The following is a 25820-nucleotide window of genomic DNA, read 5'->3' as shown; positions in this document are numbered from 1 at the left end:
TAAGTTAGGAACTACGAAGAATTTGAATGTACCGACAATCAGTTTGAATACTGCAATCAAAAATTTGGAAGATGCAATCGTCAACAGCTTTGTATTAAGGTAGTCCATTATCTGCACTAGTTATGGTATAATAGCAAATGTTGATTTCAACTGCAACCAGTCTTCAGATTTGAATGTGGATGGTAGATTGAGACTAGGTGTCTGCATTGATTTCATTCATTTACTGTCAAAAGAACACAACGCAGTGAACTCTTCCATCAATAAGTATCAGCACTGTTAACGTGTTCATTTAAATACATTAGTTATTACTCAGTTTGTCTTTTTATACCTTTTTAACTATTTAACTATGTCAAATGAAGAGCATTTGATGGCTTTGGGCCTGTATGCACTGGAATTCAGAAGAATGAGGGGTGACCTAATTGAAACCAATCAAGTGTTGAATGGCCTCGATAGAGTGGATATGGAGAGGATGTGTCCCATGGTGGAAGAATCTAGGACCAGAGGACAAAGCCTCAGAGTAGAGGGGTGTACTTTTAGAATGGAGATGAGGAGAAATTTCTTTAGCCAAAGAACAGAGAATCTGTGGAGAATCTCCATTGCCATAGGCGGCTGTGGAGGCCAAGTCTTTATGTACACTTAAGGCAGAGGCTGATAGATTCTTGATTAGTCAGGGCATTAAAGGATATAAGGTGAAGGCAAGAGACTGGGGCTGAGAGGGAAAATGGTTCAGCCATGATGAAATGGTGGAGCAGGCTCAACAGGCCAAATGGCCTAATTCAGCTCCTATATCTTATGGTCTTATTTCCATGAAAGTTCCGCTAATTAGGGCAATCGCTTAATTGGGCCAAAATGTAGTACTGGTCCCAACATGTCCCTATTAACGGGAGTCCACTTTTCTTACTAAAGTTGACTTCAACACAGAGTTAACCTGCACAATCACCCAATTCAAGAAGTTTCAACTCATCAGAGCCCCCATTGTCTCTACAAGTGCCAACTATTGAATAAAATGCTAAACCACAGCCCAGTATATCCTTTTATGTCACTGAGCTACACAACAGAAGGCACAGTGGTGTAGTGATAAGTGTAATATTGTTATAGCACCAGTGAGCCTGATTCAATTCCCACCACTGCGTTTAAGGAATTTATCCCATGACTGGATGGGAGCAACCCAGACAGAATATACAGTGGTGCTAGAAAGTTCATGAACCCTTTAGAATTTTCTCTATTTCTGCATGAATATAACCTAAAATGTGATCAGATCTTCATGTAAGTCCTAAAGCTAGATAAAGAGAACCCAATTAACGCAAAAAACATTATACTTGTTCATTTATTTATTGAGAAAAGTGATCTAACATTACATGTTTGTGTTGAAAAAATGACCATGAACTGAGGTGACCCCCTTGGAAAGCAATAACTTCAACCAAACATTTCTGGAAACTGTTGATCAGTCCTGCTCATCAGCTTGGGGAAATTCTAGACCATTCCTACTTACAAAACTGTTTCATTTCTTCAATATTTCTGAGATACCTTGAACAGCCCTCTTCAGATCAGGCCACAGCATTTCAAATGGGTTAAGATATGGACTCTGACTTCAATTGGATAGCAGTGTAGACACAGATGAAGCATTCCTGCACAGGTCCAGGGTAGAGCTTGAGAAAACAGCCAGTTTTCAGCAGGAGTCTTTGATTGGACAGCAGTGCAGACATAGTAGAAGCATTCCTGCACAGGTCAAGAGCAGAGCTTAAAAACCAAGTCTCCATAAAAGAGAGGTACCATTTAGCAGAGCAGTCATCATCAGAGTGGTCTGAGTCAGAGTGGTAAGGCTTTGGCTCAACAGACTTCGATGAAACAAGCAGAGGTGAGGAAAGTAGTTAAGTTTATTTATTTTGTTTCCTTATTTAACTCTTGAAAGAATTGGGGATGAGTCTGCACAGCCAATGTTCAGTGCTGGGTGTCAGATGTGGGATTTCCAGGAGCCTTCCAGCCTCCCCAAGATGCAGCTCCTTAGAGACCATGTTAGGGAACTGGAGCTGCAGTTCAACAACCTTCAGCTTGTTATGGAAAGTGAGGAAGTAATGGATGGGAGCTACAGGGAAGTAGACATCCCAAAGCTATAGGAGTCAGATAAATGGGTGTCTGTCAAGAGACGGAAGGAAGAGCATACCTGTGGCCATCTCCCTCAACAATAAGTACTCCATTTTGAATACTGTTGGGGGCAAAAAGCAACAGCGGCATTGTCGGACCCTGTGGCTCGGAAGGGTAGGGAACTGAAGAGGATGGTAGCAGGACTAGGAGACTCTATAGTTAGGGAGTCAAATAGGCCATTCTGTGGACTCGATAAAGAAATATAGATGGTAGTTTATCTCCCAGGTGCCAAGGTCCGCTATGTTTCAGAACGCGTCCACAATACCCTGAAAAGGGAGGGTGAGGAAGCCAGAAGTCATGGTAAATATTGGTATCAACAACACTGGAGAAAAAGGGAGGAGGTCCAAAAAACAAGAAATGCAGCTACGATCTGCGCAAAGTCATCAAGAGAGCCAAACAACAATGAAGGAACAAGATCCAGACATGTAGACAGACAGTCCAGACAGTCTCCTGCTTCACTCCTCACATGTAGCTTATGGCAAGGTCTGCACACCACTGCAGACTTCAAAGCTAAATGCAGTGGTGTTTCCAACATCACTGCCTCTCTCCCAGATGAGCTAACTCTTTTTTACGCTTGAGTCAATGTTGCCAACACTGAGCCTCTGAGGAGAGGCACCAAACAGACCTGCACCTTGGTCTTCTCTGAGGCTGAAGTACGCAGGTGTTTCCAACAAGTGTTCAGGTCACAAGGCTGTGGGATCGAACGGCATCCCAGCAAAAGGTATTCAGGTTGTATATGGCACAACTGGAAGGTGTCTTTGAACATATTGTAACCGTTTCCTCTCCCAGTGTAGAGTATCCTCCTACTTCAAAACACCTACCATTGTTCCTGTACCTAAAAAGACCACGGTAACATGTCTGAACAACTGGCGTCCTGTCGCACTCACCTCAATAATAAGCAAATGCTTTGAGAAACTGGCCAAGGACTGCATCTGCAGCATGCTGCCACCCACACTGGACCCCTTACAATTCGCCTACCAATACAATTGATCGACAGATGATGCAACAGCCACAGCTCTACACACCACCCTTACACATCTGGAGAAGAAGGATGATTGTATGAGAAATGCTGTTCTTGGACTACAGCTCAGCATTCAACACCATAATTCCCTCCAGGCTCAACAAGAAGCTCAGAGATCTCGGCCTTCACCCTGTTTTGTGCAGCTGGATCCTGGACTTCCTGTCAGATCAATGGCAGGTGGTAAGAGTGGGCTCCCTCACCTCTGCCCCTCAAAACAGGTGCCCCTCAGGTCTGTGTCCTAAACCCCTTCCTTTATTCTCATGATTACTGATTGGTTGGTATGATGTTGTGGCTGAAAGAAGGTCGTAGTTGGAAGCTTAATGTCAAAGGATATACTTTGTATCGAAAGGATAGGCAGGAAGAAATAGGCGCTGGTATCGCTCTGTTGTAAGAGATGGAATTACATCTTTGGAAAGAGGTGACACGGGGTAAGGAAATGTCGAATCTTTGTGGGTGGAGTTAAGAAACTGCAAGAATAAAAAAAAATTCTGGGTGTCATATATAGGCCTCCAAATATTATCCAGGATGTGGGGCTGAGATTGCAAAGGGAGCTGGAAAGGGCAACTAATAAGGTTAATGTCCTGCAAATGTGGACCACTGGAAAATGATGTTAGTGAGGTAGTAATGGGGACAAAGAAATGGCAGATGAACTTAATGTGTACTTTGCATCTATCTTTACTGTGGAAGAAGTCTGTGAGTGTCAGGGAGCAGGAGTGAGTGCCATTGCCATTACAAAGGAAAGAGTCAAAGGTCTTAAGGTGGACCACCTGAACCAGATGGACTACATCTCAGAGTCCTGAGAGAGGCTGCTGAAGAGATCATTGGTCATGACCTTTCAAGAATCACTTGATTCTGGTATGGTCCCAGAGGACTGGAAAATTACAAATATTACTCCACTCTTTAAGAAGGGAGGAGAGCAAAAGAAAGGAATGTACAGGCTAGTTAGCTTAATCTTAGTGGTTGGGAAAGTGTTGGGGTCCATTACTAAGAATGAGGTTTCCGGGTATTTGGAGACTACTGATAAGTCAAAGTCAGCACGGTTTCTCTAAAGGGAAATCTTGCCTGACAAATCTGTTGGATAATGCAGCAGATGAGTTCTTCGAGGAAATAATAGCAGGGTAGACAAAGGAAAGGCAGTGGATGTCACTTATTTGGATTTTTAGAAGGCATCTGATAAAGTGCCACATGTGAGGCTGCTTAACAAGATAAAGTCTCATGGCATTACGGGAAAGATGGATAGAGACTGAGTCTGTGATAAAGGTAGATGCAATGTTGGCATTAATTTCAAGGGGAATAGAATATAAAAGCATGGAGAGAATGCTGAGGCTTTATAAGACATTGGTCAGGCTGCACTTGGAGAATTATCAACAGCTTTGGGCCCTATATCGCAGAAAGGATGTGTTGTCATTAAAGAATCCCGAGGAGGTTCACGAGACTGGTTCCAGAAATAAAGGGGTTAACATACGAGGAGCGTTTAGCAGCTTTTGGCCTGTACACACTGGAACTCAGAAGAATGTAGGGTGATCTCATTGAAACCTACCAAATATTGAAAGAACTAGATAAAGTGGATATGGATTGGATGCTTCTTATGGTGGGGCTGTCCAGAACTAAAGGACACAGCCTCAAAATTGAGGAGCGATGCTTTAGAACAGAGGTAAGGAGAATTATTATTAGCCACAGAGTAGTTAATCTGTAGAATGCGCTGCCATGACAGCTGTGGAGGCCAAGACCATTGGTATATTTAAAGTGAAAATTGATAGTTTCCTGATTGGTCAGGGTGAGAAGGCAAGGTATGGGGGTTGAGTGGGATCCAGGATCAACCATAATGGAATGGCTAAGCAGATTTGATGGGCTGAATGGCCTAATTTTGCTCCTACATCTTATGGACAGCCATTTCAGGACATGAATTTTCTTCTTTTTAAACCATTCTGTTGTTGATTTACTCTTGTGTTTCAGATAGTTGTCTTGTTGCATCATCCAACTTCGATTAAGCTTCAGGTGAAGGAGCACTACCCTGACATTCTCCTGTAAAATGCCTTCATACAATTTTGAATTCATTGCGCCCTCAAAGATTGCAAGCTGCCCAGGCCCCAAGACAGCAAAGCAGCCCCAGCCATGATGCTCCTTCTACTATACTTCACAATTGGGTTGGGGTTTTGGTGTTGGTGTGCAGTGCCCTATTCCCTCCAAATACAGCAGTGTGCATTTCTGACAAGAAGTAAAACTTCTGTCTCATCTGTCCACAGAACATTCTCCCAGAATTGTTGAGGAACATCCGGGTGGTCTTTTGAAAACTTTAGACGTGCAGCAATGTTTTTTTTTGGAGAGTGGTGATTTCCTCCATGGTGTCTTTTCATGAACACCATTCTTGTTCAGCGCTTTTACTTATAGTGGACACATAAACAGAGACTTTAACAAGTTCTAGAGATTTCTGCAGGCCTTCTGTTGTTACCCTTAGGCTCTTTTCCACCTTCAGCATTGCAAGCTGTGCTTTTGGTGTGATCTTTGCAGGATGCCCACTCCTATGAAGAGAAGAAACAGTACTGAAACAGTACCTTTGTAGACAATTTTTCTTACTGTGGACTGAAGAACACTCAGTTCTTTAGAGAGAATCGCTGTCGATGCTGCTTGGCCTGCACCAGCATTTTGTGTGTGATGCTTGAATTTCCAGCATCTGCAGATTTCCTCGTGTTTGTCAGTTCTTTAGAAATGCTTTTCTTGCCTTTTCCAGCTTTATGCATCTCTACAATTCTTGCTCCAAGGTCCTCTGAAAGTTCTTTTGATCAAAGCATGGTGCATATAAACAGATATTCCTTGTGAAGAGCGGGCTCTGTCAGTAATCCGACTTTGTGTGTCTTTTTTATAGCGCAGGGCATGTCTACAACCCAACCTCCAATCTCATCTCATTGATTGGATCACCAGCCTCCAAATAGCTTTTGTAGAAGGCATTACCCCAGGGGTTCACATACTTTGTTGAACCTAGACTGTAATTGTTTAAATGGTGTACTCAGTAATGATGAGAAGAAGTACAATTGTTTGTGTGTTAGTAGTTTAGGCAGATTGTGTTTCTCTACTGTGACTTAGACGAAGATCAGAACATATTTTATGAGTAATCAATACAGAAAACCTAGTAATTGCAAACAGCTCACAAACAACTTTCTTACAACTGTGAGGTGTTGCTCCTCCACTCAGAGGGTGGCTTCATCTTGGCACAAGAGGAGGACATTGACCGACCTGGCAGAACGGGAATGGGAATTGGAATTTAAATGATCAACAGTCAGGAAGTTCCCATTGTGGAGGATGGAGTGGAGGGAGGAAGGGAGGGTGGAGGAGGGGTGATGAATTAAGAAGCTGGGAGGTGATAGGTGGCTAAAATAAAGAGCTGAAGAAGAAGAAGAAGGAATCTGAGAGGAGTAGACAGTGGACCATGGGAGGAGGGGCACTGAAAGGAGGTGATAGGCAGATGAGGAGAAAGTAACAGGTAAGAGGGGAGCCAAAATGGGAAGTGAAAACAGTGAAGAGGGGGATGGAGGGTTAAGAAAATCAGGGTGGAGGCTACCCAGACAAAATATGACACATTCCTCCACTAACCTGAGAGTGGCCTCATCGTGGCTGAAGAGGAGGCCGTGGACCAACATGTCAGAATGACCACCAAGAAATCCTGTTTGCTGCAGACGGTGAAAGTGACTACATGCACAATTTATTGGCAGTGCCAGTCATATGGTTGTAATGATACAAAATAATTGCTAGGTATTTTATAGGAAGCAGCGTTCTTGTCAAAAAAAAGGTCCCAGTTCTTACCTGCAGATGTTATCTATAGCAATATCCCTCAGTTGTTCGTACATGGATGGCTGGTTTTTCTTTGGGGACAACACAGTTGCTTCTGAGTGTTCATTTGTTACACTTATCTTAATATCAGTTCCTCCTTCAAAAGAGAAAAATGTAAATTGCTATGCAAGAAAAAACACAACTACGGCAATGACTTACAGACAGCTTTTGGAACCTTTTATAATCATGATTTATTTTAATCAAGTATTTTATTTCATACTTAAATGTTCATTCAAAAATATCCAAAATGTAAGACAATGAACTTACAGTGTACTGTACACTAGAAGTTACTAGAGATTTAAGGCTAGTATTCTTTCACAAACCTCAAAGGGGAGCACAACCTTGTCAAAGAGTTTGGAGGCTTGCGTGCCTCAATGACCCTGAGAGCTTTGTTGGCTAGTCAGGGCCTTGTGCTTTGGCTCCTGGTAGCACCACCCGTGCAAACAGGTCAAAGGGTTGAGGCCAGGCTAAAAGTTGTCCACTGGTCCTCCAGGTTCAGGGGTTCAGCTGAAGGCTAACAACCCTGGTCAGTAAAACAAAATTGTTATGGAAACGGCAATAAAGAATCCTTCTATATCTGAGTGTGACAGTATTTCTGAATCTCCACTTGGGACTTCCATAACTGACAATAATGAAAACCGAGAGGAAGCAATGAACACCGCCAGGGATGGAAAACCTTCATTGCTACGCAAAATGCCAGCAGTTTTTCACAAAGGCCTTTCACTGTAGATTTCAATCATTGAAAATGAAAAACCTTTGCGCACAATATCATCGCATACTGGGGGATCACTTTGCTGGGGACCTACATTCCATCCTTCATGGTTGCTTAGAGCTACCCATTGCCAGCCATTTAGATTGCGTTCCCCTTGCCCACACTAACATGTCTGTCCTCAGCCTCCTCCGCTGTCAGAGTCAGGCTAAACGCAAACCGTAGGAACAGCATCTCATAAGACTAGAAGATATAGGAACAGAATTAGGACATTTGGCCATTGAGCCTGCTCCACCATTTCATCGTGACTGACATTATCCCTCTCAAATCCATTCTCCTCTCTTCTCCCCTTAACCTTGATGCCCTGACTAATTAAGAACCTGTCAATCCCCACTTTAAATATGACCAATGACTTGAACTCATTGAAAATTACAGCATTGAAACAGGTCCTTCAGCCCATTGAGTCCATACTGACCCATTTACACTGCCTATTCCCAGCCTTCCATAGCCCTCTATTCCCCTACCATCCATATACCTATCCAAACTTCTTTTAAAATGTTGAAAACAAAGTCACATCCACCACTTGAGCTGGCAGCTCATTCCACACTCTCATGGCCCTCTAAGTGAAGTAGTTTAACCTCATGTTTCCCCTAACCTTCCAACTTTAAGCCATGACTTCTAGTTGCAGTCTTATGCAACCTTGGTGGAAAAATCCTGCTTGCATTCACCCTATCTATATCCTTCATAATCTTGTATACTTCTATCAAATCTCCTCTTAATCTACATCCTAGGGAATAAAGTTCTAACCTATTCTAATTATTGCCTTCCATGGCAATAAATTTCACAGATTCATAATTCCATCTGATAGCAACCCAAAGTTTCAACACTGGATTCTCCATTTGACCCTCTAACTCTCCTTCTGACCTACCTCGATCCTCCTATGCCCAGCTCCAGCCCCCGATCATCCTGTTTTTACCCTCCTCCATCCACTCCATCTACACATCAGCCACACACTCCTCTCACTGGGTCCCCTCCCTCCCACTGTTCATATCTGCCCTCCTGTGGGTCCATGCTCCACCTTGCTCTTCTGTCAAATTCCATCATCTTCAGTCCTCTGACTCCACACCCATCACCTTCCACCTCTTTCACTATTCCCACTCTCCCCTCCTCTATCTGCCCATCACCCCTCCCTCACCTAATCCACCTATCACCTCCCAGCTTCTGTCACTATTTCCACTCTCCCCTCCTCCATCTGCCTATCACCTGATCCACCTATCAACAGCCAGCTCTTGCTCCATCTCTTCCCTTCACTGTCTCCTACTGGCTATCTCCCTTCTATCTTTCAATCCAGATGAAGGGTCTTGACCTGAATCACTGGCTCTCCATTTCCCTCCACAGATGCTGCTTGACCCTCTTCTCTGGCATTTTGTGCATTCACCCTCACATTTTTTGGTTGATTGAAGTACTGCATTGATGAAGATCATAACACTACATACATGTGCAATTACTGCAGTATTACCTACCTGAATTGTATTGACTGTGGTACTTGTACACTTTGACAAGTACTGGGGAAGGGATGACTAGAAAATCCCTCAGTGATGTTGTCACAGAATGAACTGCAACAGGGAATCGCTCACATAAATGCCCTAGACCCTGTTCAGAGAAGGAAAAAAACACTTAAGATGCAAAGAAATCCAAAATGTGCAGTAATTCCACCAAACAAAACAACATCAAGTTCATCATTTGCAATATGATCATCTAACAAGCTTTGAATTGGGGACTTTAGTAAATGACAGTGCAAATCCATTGCTTTAAAACATTTCACACATATATATAGTTAGGGTGCCTAACACTTTTACACAGTGTTGTATTTGTCAACATGGACCAGAGAGTGAATTTGTAAATCTGGTGAGAGCAGAAGATGTTGGGAATGGTGAGGGTGGAGCACCTCAGGAGAGATGGGGGACCAGTGACAGAGGAGAGCCAGGGCAGGGGCGGGGGTGGCATGGGTACAGACACACCCAGCCCTGAGACACCAGGCAAGGTCCTTTGATTCCAAATAATTGGTTTATTGATCATTACAGAATGTCTCTGGTATTTCCCTTCCCACTCTCAATCCACAATAAAGACCCATATCAGAATCAAGTTTATTGTCACTCACACATCATAGAATTTGGTTTTTTTTCTGGCAGCATTGCAGTGCAATACATAAAATTACTACAGTACTGTGCAAAAGTCTTAGGCACCCTAGTTATATGTGTGTGCCTCAGACTTTTGCACACTTCTGCATATACTATTTTAAAATTGCAATATACCTGTACTCAGACCCCACTTAAAGCTGAGGATGTGTTCCTCAGAGGTGGAGTGCCATGTAAATCAGCACTATGCTGGGTCACTACAACATTATGTAAATGGACAGGTGTGCCTGATAAAAACAAATCAAACCCGAGATATATATTATTTTATGTATACACAGTAATTTGTGGAGTAACAAACATACAAATAGGCCTAACCTGTACATCAGTGGAGCAGCAACACATCACAGCAGCAGTGGAGGGAAGCAGGTGGTGGGTACATTTTCGAGGAGGCACCAGGTTGTGGGTCCTCCTCTCACTTTGGCTTCTTCTTCAAGTCGAAATTTGACCACCTTTTCTTAAATTTCCTCTCATGAAGCAGTTCTCAGTAGCAGGATATCATGTCAAGGATACCTCGCTTTGCCTCATTGCTTCACTCTCAGTCAGAGTCATTATCGATGAACTGGTCCATGATTTGTTTGATCGTGGTGATGCTAGTGCTGAGGAATTTTGTGGTGAGGTTTCTTGCCGGTATTTCCTTTTCTCCGTCCGTGTCCTCAGATTCAGCCAGGATGCATTGCTCTGCCAATTCTTGCATCTCTTGGTTATTAAGGCTCTTACCATTGAGAATGCAGTAACTCTTCAACATTACCATCATTAACATCCGATAATCCCATTTCACTAGCCAGTTCAACAATGTTTTGGATAACTGGTTACATCTAAAATCCTAGGATATTGTTGAATGCTTCTGGGCATAGCTTCTTCCACACTCCTTTCAGACACTTTGAAATTAATTCATCCTAGGCTGCTCTAATATTGTCTACAGCTTTCATGACGTTGTAGTTTTTCTAAAATTGTCTGATGGGATTGTTTGTCTGGAACTTTTATTATCTCTACAAGTTGCTTGAATGTGCAATGAGATGGTAGGCTTTAAAATTCAATATTACTCCTTGATCCATTGGATGGAGTAATGAAGTGGTGTCGGGTGGAAGTTAAACCACTTCTATAGGAACGCAGGTCCGAAGCACGTCAAGATTCTCAGGGTGGCTCTTGGTGTATTGTCAAGCACCAAGAATGTTTTAGGTTCAAGGTCATGCTCCTCACAATAACACTTCACCGCTGGATAAAAATATGAGACTAAACAAAATAATTTTGGAAAACATCAATCGTCACCCAGGCTTTCTTGCTTGAAACCAATAGAATTGACTTTAAAATGACATCCATTGCTTGTGGTGTTTCAGACTAATACACAATCAAAAATCACAATACAGTTTAAGTTAAAGTCACCTTTAGCATTGCCTCCTAGCAAGAGTTAACCAGTCCTTTGCAGTCTTGAACCCAGATGCATGTTTCTCTGCATTGAAGACAAGCTTGGGAGGATAACTGTCCACTTTGATTATGGTCTTCAGTGTTGCAGGAAAATCCTGGACTGCCTTGCTGTCTGCACTAGCTGCTTCACCAAAGATACATACACTATGGAGATTACTGTGCTTTTTAAATCTTTCAAACCAACTCTGCTGGCTGTGAATGTATCTACTTTTTCTTCTTGAGTATGATTGAAGATGCTTCCTGCTCCATTAGTATCAGCGGGCTTATACTAAAATATCCACCCAAATATTTAGTCTATTTTCCATTTCTTCAAACAAATGGCTCCTTGAATGAATAACCTTCGTTGATGATAATTTTGAGGTCACCATTGCAGAAACTTTTATCTTGTCTGCATTTTATATAATTGTTCTGATTATTGATGTAGCCAATTTCAAAGAGGCGCCAACATCAACCCAACACTTACCAGTTTCCAAACGCCGTATCTCTTGCAATTTCATATCCATCCTAATACTTTTGCTAGATACCTTAGATGTACTAATCTCACTGGAAGTTGCACACTGTTTTCCAGACATTAAGGGCGAAAAAAATGGAATAAATTGGCGAGGGAGCAAGAACATTTACACATGCGGGGAAGGCAGAGCATGAACTAATATGTGATTGGCTGCTTGCAGCTCAGAGAGTATGTAAAGCACTCTCAATGGCCGAGTGATGTTTGCTGTAATGGCAGCCGCTCTGAAGAAGTTTTAAGTGTTGTTTAGAATGAATTTCAATAAAGAATTGAATAACTGTGTTGTAATGAATCAGCACTGTGCCTGAGTGCAATGGACATTTTCCGTATTATTTACTCAGCAGTGCCTATGGAAGGTGGCAGAGTAGCATAGTGGTTAACATAAGCACTTGGTAAATAGAGGTTCATTTCCTGCCACTGTCTTTAAGAAGTTTGTCCATTCTCCCTGTGACCAAGTAGGTTTCCTCCAGGTGCTCCAGCTTACTCTCACATTCCAAAGGATGTATGGGTTAGGGTTAGTAAGTTGTTGGAATGCCAAGATGGTGCTGGAAGCTGCTTCCAGCACATTCTTGGACTGTGCTGGTCATTGATGCAAACAACACATTTCACTGTATATTTCGACATATTTGACAAATAAAGCTAATCTTTGGATTGGTTTAGTTTGGGCACTATGGTAGCATGGCAGTTAGCACAACATTATTACAGCATGAGGAGTTTTGGAGCTCAAGAGGTCATTTCGGTGCCATTCTGTAAAGAGTCTCTGTACATCCTCCCCGGGGAAAATATGAGTTTTTCCCAGGTGCTCTCGTTTCCTTCCCCCAGTACAAAGACAATAAGTTAATTGGTCATTGTAAAAGGATTAGTTTAGACTTAATCAGGGTTGTGGGGTTGCTGGGACAGCATGGCTCTAGGGGCCAGAAAGGCCTACTCTATGCTACATCGCTAAATAAATATTACCATTGGAAAAGAGAGGCCTCAGTTTCATTATCATCGTTATGTGCTGTGGTGTCCCATGACCATGATTGTTCTTGGTAAATTTTTTCTACAGAAGTAGTTTGCTATTGACTTCTTTTGGGCAGTGCCTTTACACGAAGGGTGACCCCAGCCATTGTCAATACTCTTCAGATACTGTCTGCCTGGCATCAGTAGTTGCATAACCAGGACTTGTGATATGCACCAATTGCTCATACAACCATCCACCACCTTCAAGTGATCCTGATCGGGGGGCGGGGGGCGGGGGGGGGGGGGGAGGTTGCTAAGCAGGTGCTATACCTTGCCCAAAGTGACCTGCAGGCTACTGGAGGGAAGGAGCACCTTAGACCTCATTTGGTAATGTTTCCATCCCAGCACCCGAGGCCTCAGTTAGAAAAGCTAAATAAAGCCTAATTGGAGTTCTGAACTTGGCAAAATGCCACTGGGAAACGAACAAACTTTTCATATTTAGTTTTAAATGTAAACATACCTGCAAACAGCAAATCAGCAAAGGCATATGCGAGAGAATTATCTTACTGGAAGTCTTGGACTGCAACTTTTCAGAGAGCTTCGAGCAGAGATTTTCTGCACCTTTGTTATAAGGATTGAACATGTTAAAAAGTTGAGAATGATTCATTTAGTACAGAATTTATACACACCCAAAAAGTATCATTTAAGAATAAATGAGGAGGTGTAGGAAACTTAGTCAACACAATTGCTCATTCCATCATTCTAGCTTGATTGAGAACTTAAGGTAATAAAACCCATCAAACTTAACGCTAATTTAAAAAAATATATTTTATTTAGAGATACAACATAGTGATGGGTTCATCTGGCCCAACAAGCCTACACCTCCCAAGTTCAAAGTCCATTTATTATCAAAGTACGTATAAATTGTACAACCTGGAGATTCATCTCTTAATAGTCAGCCGTAAAACAAGAAACACAAAAATAAAATCTAACACTCAATGTGCAGAGAAAAAGAAACACAAATTATGTAAGTTAAGTAAGAGCGGGCAGCTTAACATCTCTCAGCAAGAACGTGAGGATCACCTGGCAAGCCCTGACTCTAACGAACAGTGGGAGGCTCCTTCGCTTGACATTTCAGGGCTTGTGAAGCCTACCGAGCCAAGAGTGAAGTTCAATCTGTCAGAACCCAAACTGGCAGAAGTCAAACGGTTCAACAGAAAGGCAAGTTCAGTGCCAGGACCTAATGGAGTGCCGTACAAGGTGTTCAAGAAGTGTGAAGAGCTGAGGAAATACTTGTGGAGATTGTTAAAGGTGGTGTGGAGACAAGGTGTTGTTCCTTTGTCATGGAGTGAGGCTGAAGGAGTATACATCCCGAAGGAAGAGTATTCTATTACATTGAATCAGTTCCAACCAATTTCACTCCTGAATGTAGAGGGGAGGATTATGTTTGGCATTCTAGCAAAAAGAATATCTTCATTTGTGATAGAGAATGGATTGGTAAATACATCTGTGTAGAAGGCAGGAATATCAGGCTTCCTGGGATGCCTTGAACATATTAGTACGACGTGTCATACCATCCAGGAGTCAAAAAGGTTGAGAAGAAATCTGGCTGTAGTTTGGCTAATCTTGCAAATGCGCAAGGTTCTGTTCCCCATGCCCTGATTGAGTTTGCGATGGAATTCCTATCGATTCCTGCTAAGGTGAGGAACTTTGTTATGCAGTGCTACAATGATTTCCGGATGAGGTTTTCCACTCAGCAGTTTACAACTAGGTGGCAGAGCTTGGATGTTAGAATCCCAATGGGATGTGCGATTTCACTCATTCTTTTTGTGTTAGCCATGGAGGTCGTTGTGAGGGCTGCAGAATCAGTGGGACCAGGTGTCGTACTTGATGGCGGAGGGGAGTTGCCACCAATACAAGCATTCATCAACTATCTCACCCTTTTGGGTCCTAGCACGGAGGCAGTGGAAAGTGTACCATCTAGACTCGAGGAGCTAATGGATTGGGGAAGAATGAAGTTCAAGACCAAGAAGTCAAGGAGCCTTGTTCTTAGGAGAGGAAAGCTGGCTGACTTTCATTTCCCCCTTTGTGGAGAGGAGACCCCATCCATTCAGGACCAACCAGTTAAGAGCCTAGGGCGATGGTACACAAGAGGAGCTGAGAGACACCAAGAGGGGTCAAGAGACAGGAGAACAGATCAGCAGAAGTCTAATATCTGTCGTCAAGTGTGGCTTGCCTGGCAAGTTGAAGTTGTGGTGCTTGCAGTATGGACTGATGCCACGGATAATGTGGCCACTAACTGTCTATGAAGTGGCAATGTCCCATGTTTAGGCAATGGAACGGAAGATCAACAAATATGTGAAGAAGTGGCTTGGAGTACCGAGCAGCCTCACCAATTGCAATCCACAGTAGCCAGACAAAGCTTACCACCCCAGTGCAATCCCTTGTTGAAGAGGTCATGGTAGCCAAGGTAAGATCTCTCTTGGTGCTTCGAGACTCAAAAGACCCTGTCATCAAGAACACCCAGCCAGATGTGAGATCAGGCAGGAAGTGGTTAGCACATGTAGCAGTTCATGAGACAGAGTCTGGATTGAAGCACAAGGAGACGGTTGAGTCTACCCAGCTAGGCTGCCAGGGACTTGAATGGCCAATCCACAAGTAGTGGTCATCTTCTACAGGTAAGGAGTGCCGTGAGCTTGTAACGCAAGAAATTCGAGAGGTAGTAGAGAAGAAGAGGTTAGCTAAAACAGCTGGCCTGGCCAAACAAGGGCTTGGACCTGGTGGGAAAGTGTTGAACAATGACATCTATCTTGGAATGTTCTGTGGCAGATAGAACCGCTCCGCATTTCTTTTCTATGCAGAGCAGCGTACGACCTGCTCCCTACACCTGCCAACCTCAGCACCTGGTATGAAGATAAGAGACAGAGAGGTGCGCTGCTTGTGGTGAGAAGGGAATATTTCAACATATTTTGAGTGCATGCAGAGTCAATCTTCCCAGCGGCATGTACACTTGGAGACGTAACAATATTCTCAAAGTTGTAACAGAAGCAGTTGAGCAGAGAGTACTGCAGCACAACTTATCTCATGCCCCATGCTGCACAGAACATCGCATATCATTTGAGAAAGAAGGCTCCAACTCAAGGGTGTACAGCTCAAGCCCACGATCAAGCATACTTTCTTCAGCCAATGATTGGTGTGTTAAGGCTGATCTGGAAGGGAAAAGCAGTTTCCCGGAGCAAATAGCTTTCACCACATTGCGCCCTGATATAATCATATGGTCTGACACCAGTAGAGAAGTGGTTATTGGTGAACGCACAGTCCCTTGGGACGACAACATCGATGAAGCCCATGAGTGCAAGTTAACCAAGTATGCAGAATTAAGATCAGAGTGCAGAGACAGAGGGTGGAAGGTCTCATGCTATCCATTTGAAGTAGGTTGCCATGGTTTTATTGCGTTCACCATCCAGAAGTGACTGTGTGACTAGAAGAGAGAGCAAGTCAACCAGCAGGGCTGTAGCTGAGGCAGCAGAGACAGGATCATCATGGGTGTGGACCAACTACGCCCAGAGGGGCAAATAGTTGGATAGTATATCCATCTTTTGCAAACCCTTCATAGACACTTGTTGCATAGACACCTGAAGAGTAGACTATCTGTTGGATGGAAGCGACCAACAACTCTGATAGAGGCGGATGCCAAGTTTTTAAGCTCACCAGTGGGAGGTGGTGCTTTAGCACTGCTGGCCCGCCACCTTGAGGGAGTCTTGATCATAAGCGGGCCGAAATTCCTGAAGACAGGTGGCAGATCAACTGATGATCCCACTGGTGATAGCACAGGACAGTTAACATCTTAGTCCAAGTGTGTTTTTAATTCTTGCAAACAATAAAGAAAGCAACAGCATTCAGAACTGGAGTCTATAGAAATGAAGCATGTAGCCGGAGCAGGTCCATATCATCAGCCTCAGTTCATCATACAGGGACCCGGCTCTGCCACATCGATATAATCTGGGTTTGCACCTCGCCGCCATGTTCCAACCCATATCCAACCTTTCCAAATCAGCTCTGTCTCAGACAAGCCTTGACCTGACTCCAACTACTTCCCCTCAACTTACAGCCACATGCACTATTAACATACTATCTGTACATCTTTGGGATGTGGAAAGAAACTGAAGCACCCAGAGGGGACCCATGCGGTCACAGGAAGAACATACAAACTCCATGTGGACAGTGGAGAAATTGAACCCAGGTTAATGGCACAATAAAGTGTTACTAGCACTTAGCCCAGTTCAGGGTGATCTTTACCATCAATATCTGTGAAGTCAGTGAGTCAAATCAAAGTCATGAAGTTTCTGGAGTTGTAGCTCCTCAAACCTCTGCATCCTGCAAAAGGTAAATCTTGGTTATAGGCCTGTCCAGACAGCTTGTTTTGGTCTTAAACTGCACCTGCCACACAAATCCTCTGCTGTCTGGAAAGACTTGAATGAACCTTCCAATGATCCATGTGTTTTGAGGTGCTGTGTCGTCAACTATAAGAATAATGTCTCCTGGGAGGAAATTGTGTTTTGTGCCTGACCATTTTTGATGCTCCTGTAACTATGGTAAATTCATCTTGACCCACTATTTCCAAAACAAGTCTGACATGTATTGGACCTGCTTCCATCTACGATGACCACAAAAGTCTTCCTTTTGGAACTCTCCTGGCAGTAAGAATGGTGAGGTCTTCAGAAGTAACAGATGCTTGAGTGTTAGTGCTTCCAAGTCATTGGGACAGGATGACGCTTTAGTAATTGGATGACCAGTTATAATATTCTCCACTTCACAAAAGACTGCGTGGAAATCACTTTGTCAAGATGACATAGTGACTTTCATGGTGGAATTGAGGATCCACCGTGTCATGCCACCCCCAACAAAAATCTATTCAGCTCAGGTCTTGAGTTAAAAATTGACCCAGCATTAATTGCCTTTCAAAGAAAAGACTTCTGCTTTTAGAATTTTATTTTCACTTTTTAAAATGGCACCACCACAACTGAGTTTTATAGGAGCACCATTCAGCGAGCCCTGAGAAGCTGCATCTTCATTTGGTACGGGAGCAGCCAAGCATCAAACCAAAAGTTACTACGTAGGACTGAGAAAAACTGAGAGGATCATAGGGTTCTCTCTACCATCCTCTGGGGGCATTTACCAGGAGCGCTGCGTTAGCGGGGCCCATAGTGTTATCAAGGATCCCACCTATCCAGCCAGCATCCTCTTTGACTTTCTACCATCAGGCAGATGTAGACAATGTATGAAGACAAGAGCAGACAGGATGGGAAGCAGTTTCTTCCCTTAGGGAAGAACCTCCCTGCCGCTTCTGAACTCCCTCTCACATCACATTCAAAGTGTCTCCAATTAATCAGTTCAGTATCTTACAATATTTAATTTACGCATTTTACTTTGTTTATTTATGCATAATTCATCTGTAAATTTTATCCTTACTTTCCTAAGTTATTGTGTGTTATGTGTACTACTGTGCTTTACACCCTGGTTTGGAAAAATGTTTCATTTGATGGTATACATGTATATAGTTAAATGGTAATAAACTTATACTGTACAGAAAATACAGAGAAAACATCTACATTTTTAGAATCTCTACCTTGCTCATCTTTAACAGCCCAAACCATTAAATCCACACATGCTGCGTTTGCTTGACATCTGAGCTTCAGAGGGCTAAACTCAGTATGGAAGTAGTCCAGATCGTGTAAGATCTTCTGCAGTTCTGACTGACTGCTATTAAACTGCTCGAGTACAAAATCATGAACCTCCTTCACAAATGTGGTCTGCAAATCTGTAAGAACAAAGAGTGCCGTTGGCCAGCAGAGATCAACTCAGTTTAACCAAGGTCTAACAAATGTCTACTTCTTCACTTATAGTGGCATGCCCCTCAAAGAGGACCACAACCTTGTCATAGGGTTTGGAGGCTTGTGTGTCTCAATGACCCGGACAGCTATGTTGGTTCAGCTTTATGCTTTGGTGGGGTCACCCATGCCAAACAGGCCAGACTAAGAGTGGTCCACTGTTTTCCCAGGTTCTGGGGTTCAGCTCAGGGCTAACAACCCTGACTGGTCAAACAAAATTGTTATGGAAACAGCAATGAAGAATCCTCCTATATCTGAGTGCAAAGGTATTCCTGGGTCTCCACCCGGGACTTGTATGCTTGACAGCAGTGAAAGTCAAGAGGAAGCTACTGAAATGATGAAGGAAGCCCTGAACAGCACCAGAACTGAAGGACCTTCATTGCTGCCCTAAAGCCAGCGGCATAATGGAGAGTAAGTAAGTAAGTGACATGCTCTCATCAAAACAAGACCCTGATGTCCCTTGAACCATGAGTTTCAAACTCAGTAGCATGCAAGATTCTAGAAACAATAATAGGGGACATAATACACTGTCACTTGGAGTAGTTAGAGAAGGCTAGCATGGATTTCTTAAAGGTAAAATCAACCCAACTCATCTGACAGTTTTTTTTTTAAAAGATTCAGAGAGGGTCAATAAAGGAATTGTGATTGATGTTGTATTTCTACTCTTTCAAAGGACAAATCAATGAAAAAAAGAGTACTGACTTGGAGCAAAAATCAGGCAGATTGTCTTATTGACCATCATTTTAATCACAAAATCCTTACAACATACATTATTTAGTATTATACTTGACAATTCATTGACAAAATAAATAATTCCTAGTTTATTTATTCCCATAAGTGTAATTGTATAAGTTTATTTATCGATTGAGATACAACGTGGAATAGACTCTTCTGGCCCTTTGAGCCCCACCACCCAGCGACCCCCCCCCCCCGATTAAACCGAGCCTAATCACCAGACAATGACTAATTACGAGTGGTTGAGAAGGCTTAAAAAATGCTTGCTTTTTTTTTAAGTTAAGACATTTAGTTCAAAATCAGGAAGTTATATTGCAATTTCATAAAACTCAGGTTAGGCCACATCTGGAGTATTACACACAGCTCTGGTCGCCCTACTATAGGAAGGATGTTGAGGCATTAGTGAGGGTGCAGAAGAGGTTCACCAGGATACTGCCTAGTTTAGAGGGTATGTACTATCACGAGAGGCTGGTTAAACTTGGATTGCTTTCCCTGGAGCACGGGAGACTGAGGGGAGATCTGATGGAGGTTTATAAGATTATGAGAGGCATAAATATAGTAGACAGGAGTATCTGTCTCCCAAGATTGAAATCTCTAATACCAGAGGGCATGGATTGAACGTGAGAGGATGTAGGTTCAAAGGGATGTGAGGGGTAGGGTTTTACTCAGAGTTGCGGATGCCTGTAATGTGCTGCCTGGTATGGTGATAGAGGCAGTTGTTTATAGCTCAGCCTACATTACCAAGCGGCATCAAAACTAATGAAAGCCAGGGCTTGAGAAGCTGAGTTACAGGATAAGTTGAAAAGGTTCGGACTTTATTTCCAGAAGCGTAGTAGGAGAATGAGGGAAGAATCGACAGAGGTACACACAAAATTATGAGGGTTACAGATAGCGTAAATACAAGCAGGCTTTTCCCAGTGAGGTTGGATGGGACTATAACTAAGAGGTCATAGATTAAGGATGAAAGATAAACTGTCTAAGGGGAAACTTCTTCACTCAGAGGGTGGTGAGAGTGTGGAACAAGTTGCCAGCGGAAGTGGTGGATGAGGGTTTGATTTCAACAGTTAAGAAATAGTTGGTTAAGTACATGGATGGGAGACATTGCATCCATGTGAGTAGGCAGAATAATAGTTCAGCACAGATTAGAAGGGAAAAAGGGCCTGTTTCTGTGCTGTTTGCTCAATGACTCTAAAGTATCACATAGAACGTGTCATCGAAATGAAAGTATTACGGAACAAAAGGAGAGTAACCACACTATATGAAGCAGTGTAGATACAGCATCAGAGATATAACAGGAAACAGAGTGGCAGTGAAAACAGAAACAGACAGTCTGCTGAGGGAACTTACTAGGTCAAGCAGCACCGGCGGGAGGAAAGGAACAGTTAACATTTCAGGTCAGGACTTAGAGTGGGAAGGTGAGAGGCTGTTATAAAGAGAAGGGGTGTAATGAGAGAAGATTCTGAGAAAAGCAGTGGAATCCTCTCACCCTTCTCTGCTTTGTGCTGGGGAGCATCTCACTTCTTCACTCCTTGAAATTCACTTTGGTCTTTCTGTAATCCTAGGAGGGACTACCGTCATTCACTAAAATGCAGCAAAACCCAACCAATTTCATGATAATAAGTGACACACTATACAAAAGATTACAAACAAAAGTTCCAGAAGGAGAATTAAGTGACCATTTCAGTCAATACCACAAGTGCACACAAATATAACAGAAAAGGTTGGGAAGAGAAGTTCACCTTTCATGTGATATAAAGTGTCCCTCAACATTTTAAACACCACGACATAAAGAGGATCGCTGAAGTTTCGATAGTACAGGTCCAGATTAGGATTTGCCTAAATGTCAAAATAAATAAAAACTTTATTTGCAATCAGATTTATTTTATTCTACTGAAATATTGAAAATTCAGTACTTTCATTCAGAATTAACAGAGACCCGTCAGCCCATAATCTTATTTAATGAGATACAGCATGGAATAGACCCTTCCGGCCCTCCAAGACACGGTGCTAAGCAATCCCTAATTTAATCCTAATCTGATCACAGGACAAACTATAATGATCATTTAACCTACCGAGTGGCAAGTGGGAGGTAACTGGAACAGCTGGAGGAAACCCACGTGGTCACAAGGAGAACAGGCAGCAGTGGGAATTGAACCCGGGTCACTGATACTGTAAAGCGTTGTGCTAACCACTACACTACCTTGTGATGGGAATTGAACCAGGGTCACTGGTACTGTAAATCGTTGTGCTAACCACTACACTACCGTGTAATGGGAATTGAACCCGGGTCACTGATACTGTAAAGCGTTGTGCTAACCACTACACTACCCTGCAATGGGAATTGAACCCGGGTCGCCGGTACTGTAAAGCGTTGTGCTAACCACTACACTACCGTGTGATGGGAATTAAACTCGGGTCACTGGTACTGTAAAGCGTTGCGCTAACCACTACACTACCGTGTGATGGGAATCGAACCGTGTCACTGGTACTGTAAAGTGTTGTGCTAACCACTACACTACCGTGTGATGGGAATCGAACCCGGGTCACTGGTACTGTAAAGTGTTGTGCTAACCACTACACTACCGTGTAATGGGAATTGAACCCGGGTCACTGGTACTGTAATGCGTTGTGCTAACCACTACACTACCGTGCGTTGGGAATTGTACCCGGGTCACTGGTACTGTAAAACGTTGTGCTAACCACTACACTACCGTGTGATGGGAATTGGACCAGGGTCACTGGTACTGTAAAACGTTGTGCTAACCACTACACTACCGTGCGTTGGGAATTGAACCCGGGTCACTGGTACTGTAAAGCGTTGTGCTAACCACTACACTACCATGCGTTGGGAATTGAACCCGGGTCACTGGTACTGTAAAGCGTTGTGCTAACCACTACACTACCGTGTGATGGGAATTGTACCAGGGTCACTGGTACTGTAAAACGTTGTGCTAACCACTACACTACCGTGCGTTGGGAATTGAACCCGGGTCATTGGTACTGTAAAGTGTTGTGCTAACCACTACACAACCGTGTGATGGGAATTGTACCCGGGTCACTGGTACTGTAAAGTGTTGTGCTAACCACTACACTACCGTGTGATGGGAATTGAACCCGGGTCACTGGTATTGTAAAGCGTTGTGCTAACCACTACACTATCGTGCCACCTCACAGTATAGATGACCACTGTGCCCACAATAGGTTTTGTAACAATCCACACAAAATGCTGGAGGACCAATCACAAGCAAGAGAAAGTCTGCAGATGCTGGAAATCTAATAAAAACACACAATATACTGAAGCAACTCAGCAGGCCAGGCAGCACTTCTGGAAAAGAGTAAACAGTAATGTCTTGGAGTTCTCAGCCCAACCTGCAAAATTCCTCCAGCATTTTATGTGTGTTGCTTTGGATTTTCTAGCATCTGCAGACTTCCTCATGTTTGTGTTTTTAACTATCCAGTTAGTCCCACCCAAGTCTTCCCAGGAGCTCCAAATTTCTTTCCTTTCTAATTGCAAGTATTTTTCTCCTCCCTGATCCCAATGATCTCAGGAATGAGAGGAACCTTTGATGGCTCTGTGCCTGTTTGCACTGGAGTTTAGGAGAATGGGGAGGGGAATGTCATTGAAAACTATTGAATATTGAAAGGCCTGTAACAGGTGGATGTGGAGAGGCTGTTTCCTGTATTGGGGGTGTCCAAGACAGAGGGCAACAACCTCAGATGCCCCTTGGAAAAGAGATGAGGAAGAATTTCTTTAGCCATAGGGTGGTGAGTCTGTGGAATTCATTGCCAAAGACGGTTGTGAAGACCAAGTAATTTTGGAATATTGAAAGCAGAGATTGATGGGTTCTTGATGAGTAAAGATGTCAAAGGTTACAGACAGAAGGCAAGGAGAATAGGATTAAGAGGGAATATAAATGAGCCATGATGGAATGGTGGAGCAGACTCAATGGGCCAAATGGAGTAATTCTGCTCCTATGTCCTATGTACAGTGCTGAATAATTTTTAATTATCATATACAAAACCAAACACATTGGAATTACGTTCATTTTAATGATTTACCTGGGGCCAGCCAAACAGGCAATAGACAGAAATAAAAACATCCATTTCTGCAGAATCCTGTTACGCTGGCAAGAAAAGTGACAATTACCAAGAAAAGCAAGTTTTTTCATTTGAGTGAAAGTTTCCCACATTCAAAGTAAGTTTATTATCTAAGTATCTAGTGTGCATGTCACTCAGGTGCTTGCAATTGGAAAGGAAAGAAATTTTGAGTTCCCAGGAAGACTTGCGGTGGGACTCACTGTATAGGTTAGATCACTCCAAGTGCTAAGCCCAATTTGGTGAGATCAAGAACGGCTTTGGACTGGGCGGCCCAAGTGTATCACTGTGCTGAGGTCCAGGTTGTAGAGCGAGGCAACAACCAGAGCTTGGACAATTCAAACGCCAGACTAGATAGACTGGAAAGCCCGAGCTTCGGGCTGATTTCACTCGCTCTCCCGCAATGTTCATTCATCTCTTGACGGTGAACTGCTCCAGTTGCTGTGCTACCAAGTCCAGACCTACTCTAGAGAACAGATCCAAGGATTCAATCTGGTTCAGAATGCTGTCGCTTGCTTCTACTGTATGGTTTTCCTTCTCTTCCTTTGCCCAGGGGCTTGGGTCTTTCTTTTTTTTTTAAATTGGGTTCTACTGGTTTCTTGCTTTGTGGCTACCTGCAAGCAGACGAGTGTAATTTCACTGCATCATCGTCCCTTAGGCCTGACCTGGCCATTCTGTCAGAAACCTTGAAGCAGATGGTCAAGGTCGAACAGAGAATGCCTTGGGAAGACTGGATTGTGGAGACATTCAAGCGTAAGGAAGTCAAATACCAGGAGCTGGCAGAGCAGTGCCAGATGTGAGCCTACACAGGTTGTTTTAGAGGTTTTAGTGCCTGCTTGCAGTGCAGAACCTACTCTCTCCTTCACAAAGTGTTTAGTTGCTATTCTTGTTTTGTTAGCCACCAAGCAGAAGTCACTGAGGTTCACCAGTGCTATCTTAAACCAATAGACAAAGTAGACAGGGTAAATGCAAGCAGGCTTTTTCCACTGAGGCTGGCTAAGACTAGAAACTAGAGGTTATAGGTTAAGGGTCAAAGATGAAATATGTAAGGGGAACCTGAGGAGCAACTTCTTCACTTAGAGCAGGAACCCCCAACCAGGGGTCCACAGACTCTTCAATTAATGGTAGGGGTCCATGCCACCAAAAAAAAAGGTTGGAAACCTATGACGTAAAGGGTGGTATGAGTGTGGAACGAGCTGCCAGTGCAAGCAGTGACTAAGGGTCCGATTGTAACATTTAAGGGAAGAACGGGTGGGTAAATAGCTGGGCAATGGTCCAGATACTGGTTGATGGGACTAACCAGAATGACACCTTGCCATGGACTAGGTAGGCCAAAGGACCTATTTCAGTGTTCAGTGTTCTATGTAACTATGACAAAGTACCTCAAGTTGCAGTTTGAGCTCCGTGCTCTGAAAGGCAACACTGTGGTGTTTTTCAAATAGAGTGACACTATAACCTCTGTTTGAGGATCTTGACTAAGGCCAGATTGTCCTTGTTTTCTAACTGGAGTACGTTTGTGATGACCGAACAGACTTCTGCATCACCTCCTCAAGTCTAGATTGAATCAGACTGTAGAAATGAAAAGATGGGGTGCAATGTGCTGAGCTCTCGGACACTCATCTTCTTTTGCTCACGGCTGCTCTAAATTAACAATGCCTTTAACCCGAATAAAGAAAGCAGTATCTAATGCAACAATTCCAAAACAAAGTACAATCCTTTACCTCAATAACCTCAGTTAACGTTGCATCCAGTGCTTTTAAAACTGGCTCAGCCACAATGCGTTTCACCTAAGGAAAGAAACATAGAAGCATCTTTAGCTGCAAAATGAATTACATCAAAACATAGAAACCTTCAACCCACAATGTTGTACCAATCATGTAACCAATTCTATAAACTGCATAGAATTTCCCTACCACATAGCCCTGTATTTTTCTAAGCTCCATGTACCTATCTAAGAGTCTCTTAAAAGACCTATTGCATCTGCTTCTACCACCTTTGCTGGCAGTGCATTCCTCACACCCACCACTCTCTATGTCACTTACCTCTGACATCCCCCTTGTACCTACTTTCAAGCACCTTAAACTATAACCCCTCATGTTAGCCAATTCAGTCCTGAGAAAAAGCCTCTGGGTATCCACACCATCAATGCCTCTCATCATATTATACACCTCTATCAGGTCACCTCTCATCCTCTATCACTCCAAAGAGAAAAGGCCAAGTTCACTCAACCTATTCTCATAAGTCATGCTCTCTGATCCAGGCAACATCCTTGTAAATCTCCTCTGCACTCTCTATAGTATCCACATCCTTCCTATACTAAGGT

The 25820-nt window shown here is 43.2% G+C and overlaps 1 protein-coding gene across 1 annotated transcript in view; it reads right to left on the bottom strand.

Moving 5' to 3' along the window:
* The window catches only part of pi4kab (phosphatidylinositol 4-kinase, catalytic, alpha b), a 314691-nt gene that overhangs the window by 233693 nt on the left and 55178 nt on the right, over positions 1–25820 (bottom strand). The window contains exons 9-14 of the mRNA XM_059943702.1: positions 25219–25284; positions 21142–21238; positions 18406–18597; positions 13297–13397; positions 9227–9356; positions 6968–7091 (exon numbers count right to left, since the gene is read on the bottom strand). Coding sequence (XP_059799685.1) covers positions 6968–7091; positions 9227–9356; positions 13297–13397; positions 18406–18597; positions 21142–21238; positions 25219–25284 — 710 coding nt within the window. The remainder of the gene's footprint in view (positions 1–6967; positions 7092–9226; positions 9357–13296; positions 13398–18405; positions 18598–21141; positions 21239–25218; positions 25285–25820) is intronic.

The sequence above is a fragment of the Hypanus sabinus genome, chromosome 18 (assembly GCF_030144855.1).
Source record: "Hypanus sabinus isolate sHypSab1 chromosome 18, sHypSab1.hap1, whole genome shotgun sequence".
Lineage (NCBI taxonomy): Eukaryota > Metazoa > Chordata > Chondrichthyes > Myliobatiformes > Dasyatidae > Hypanus > Hypanus sabinus.
The sequence above is the reverse complement of the archived record's forward strand: the minus strand, read 5'-3'. Positions and strand labels throughout refer to the sequence as shown.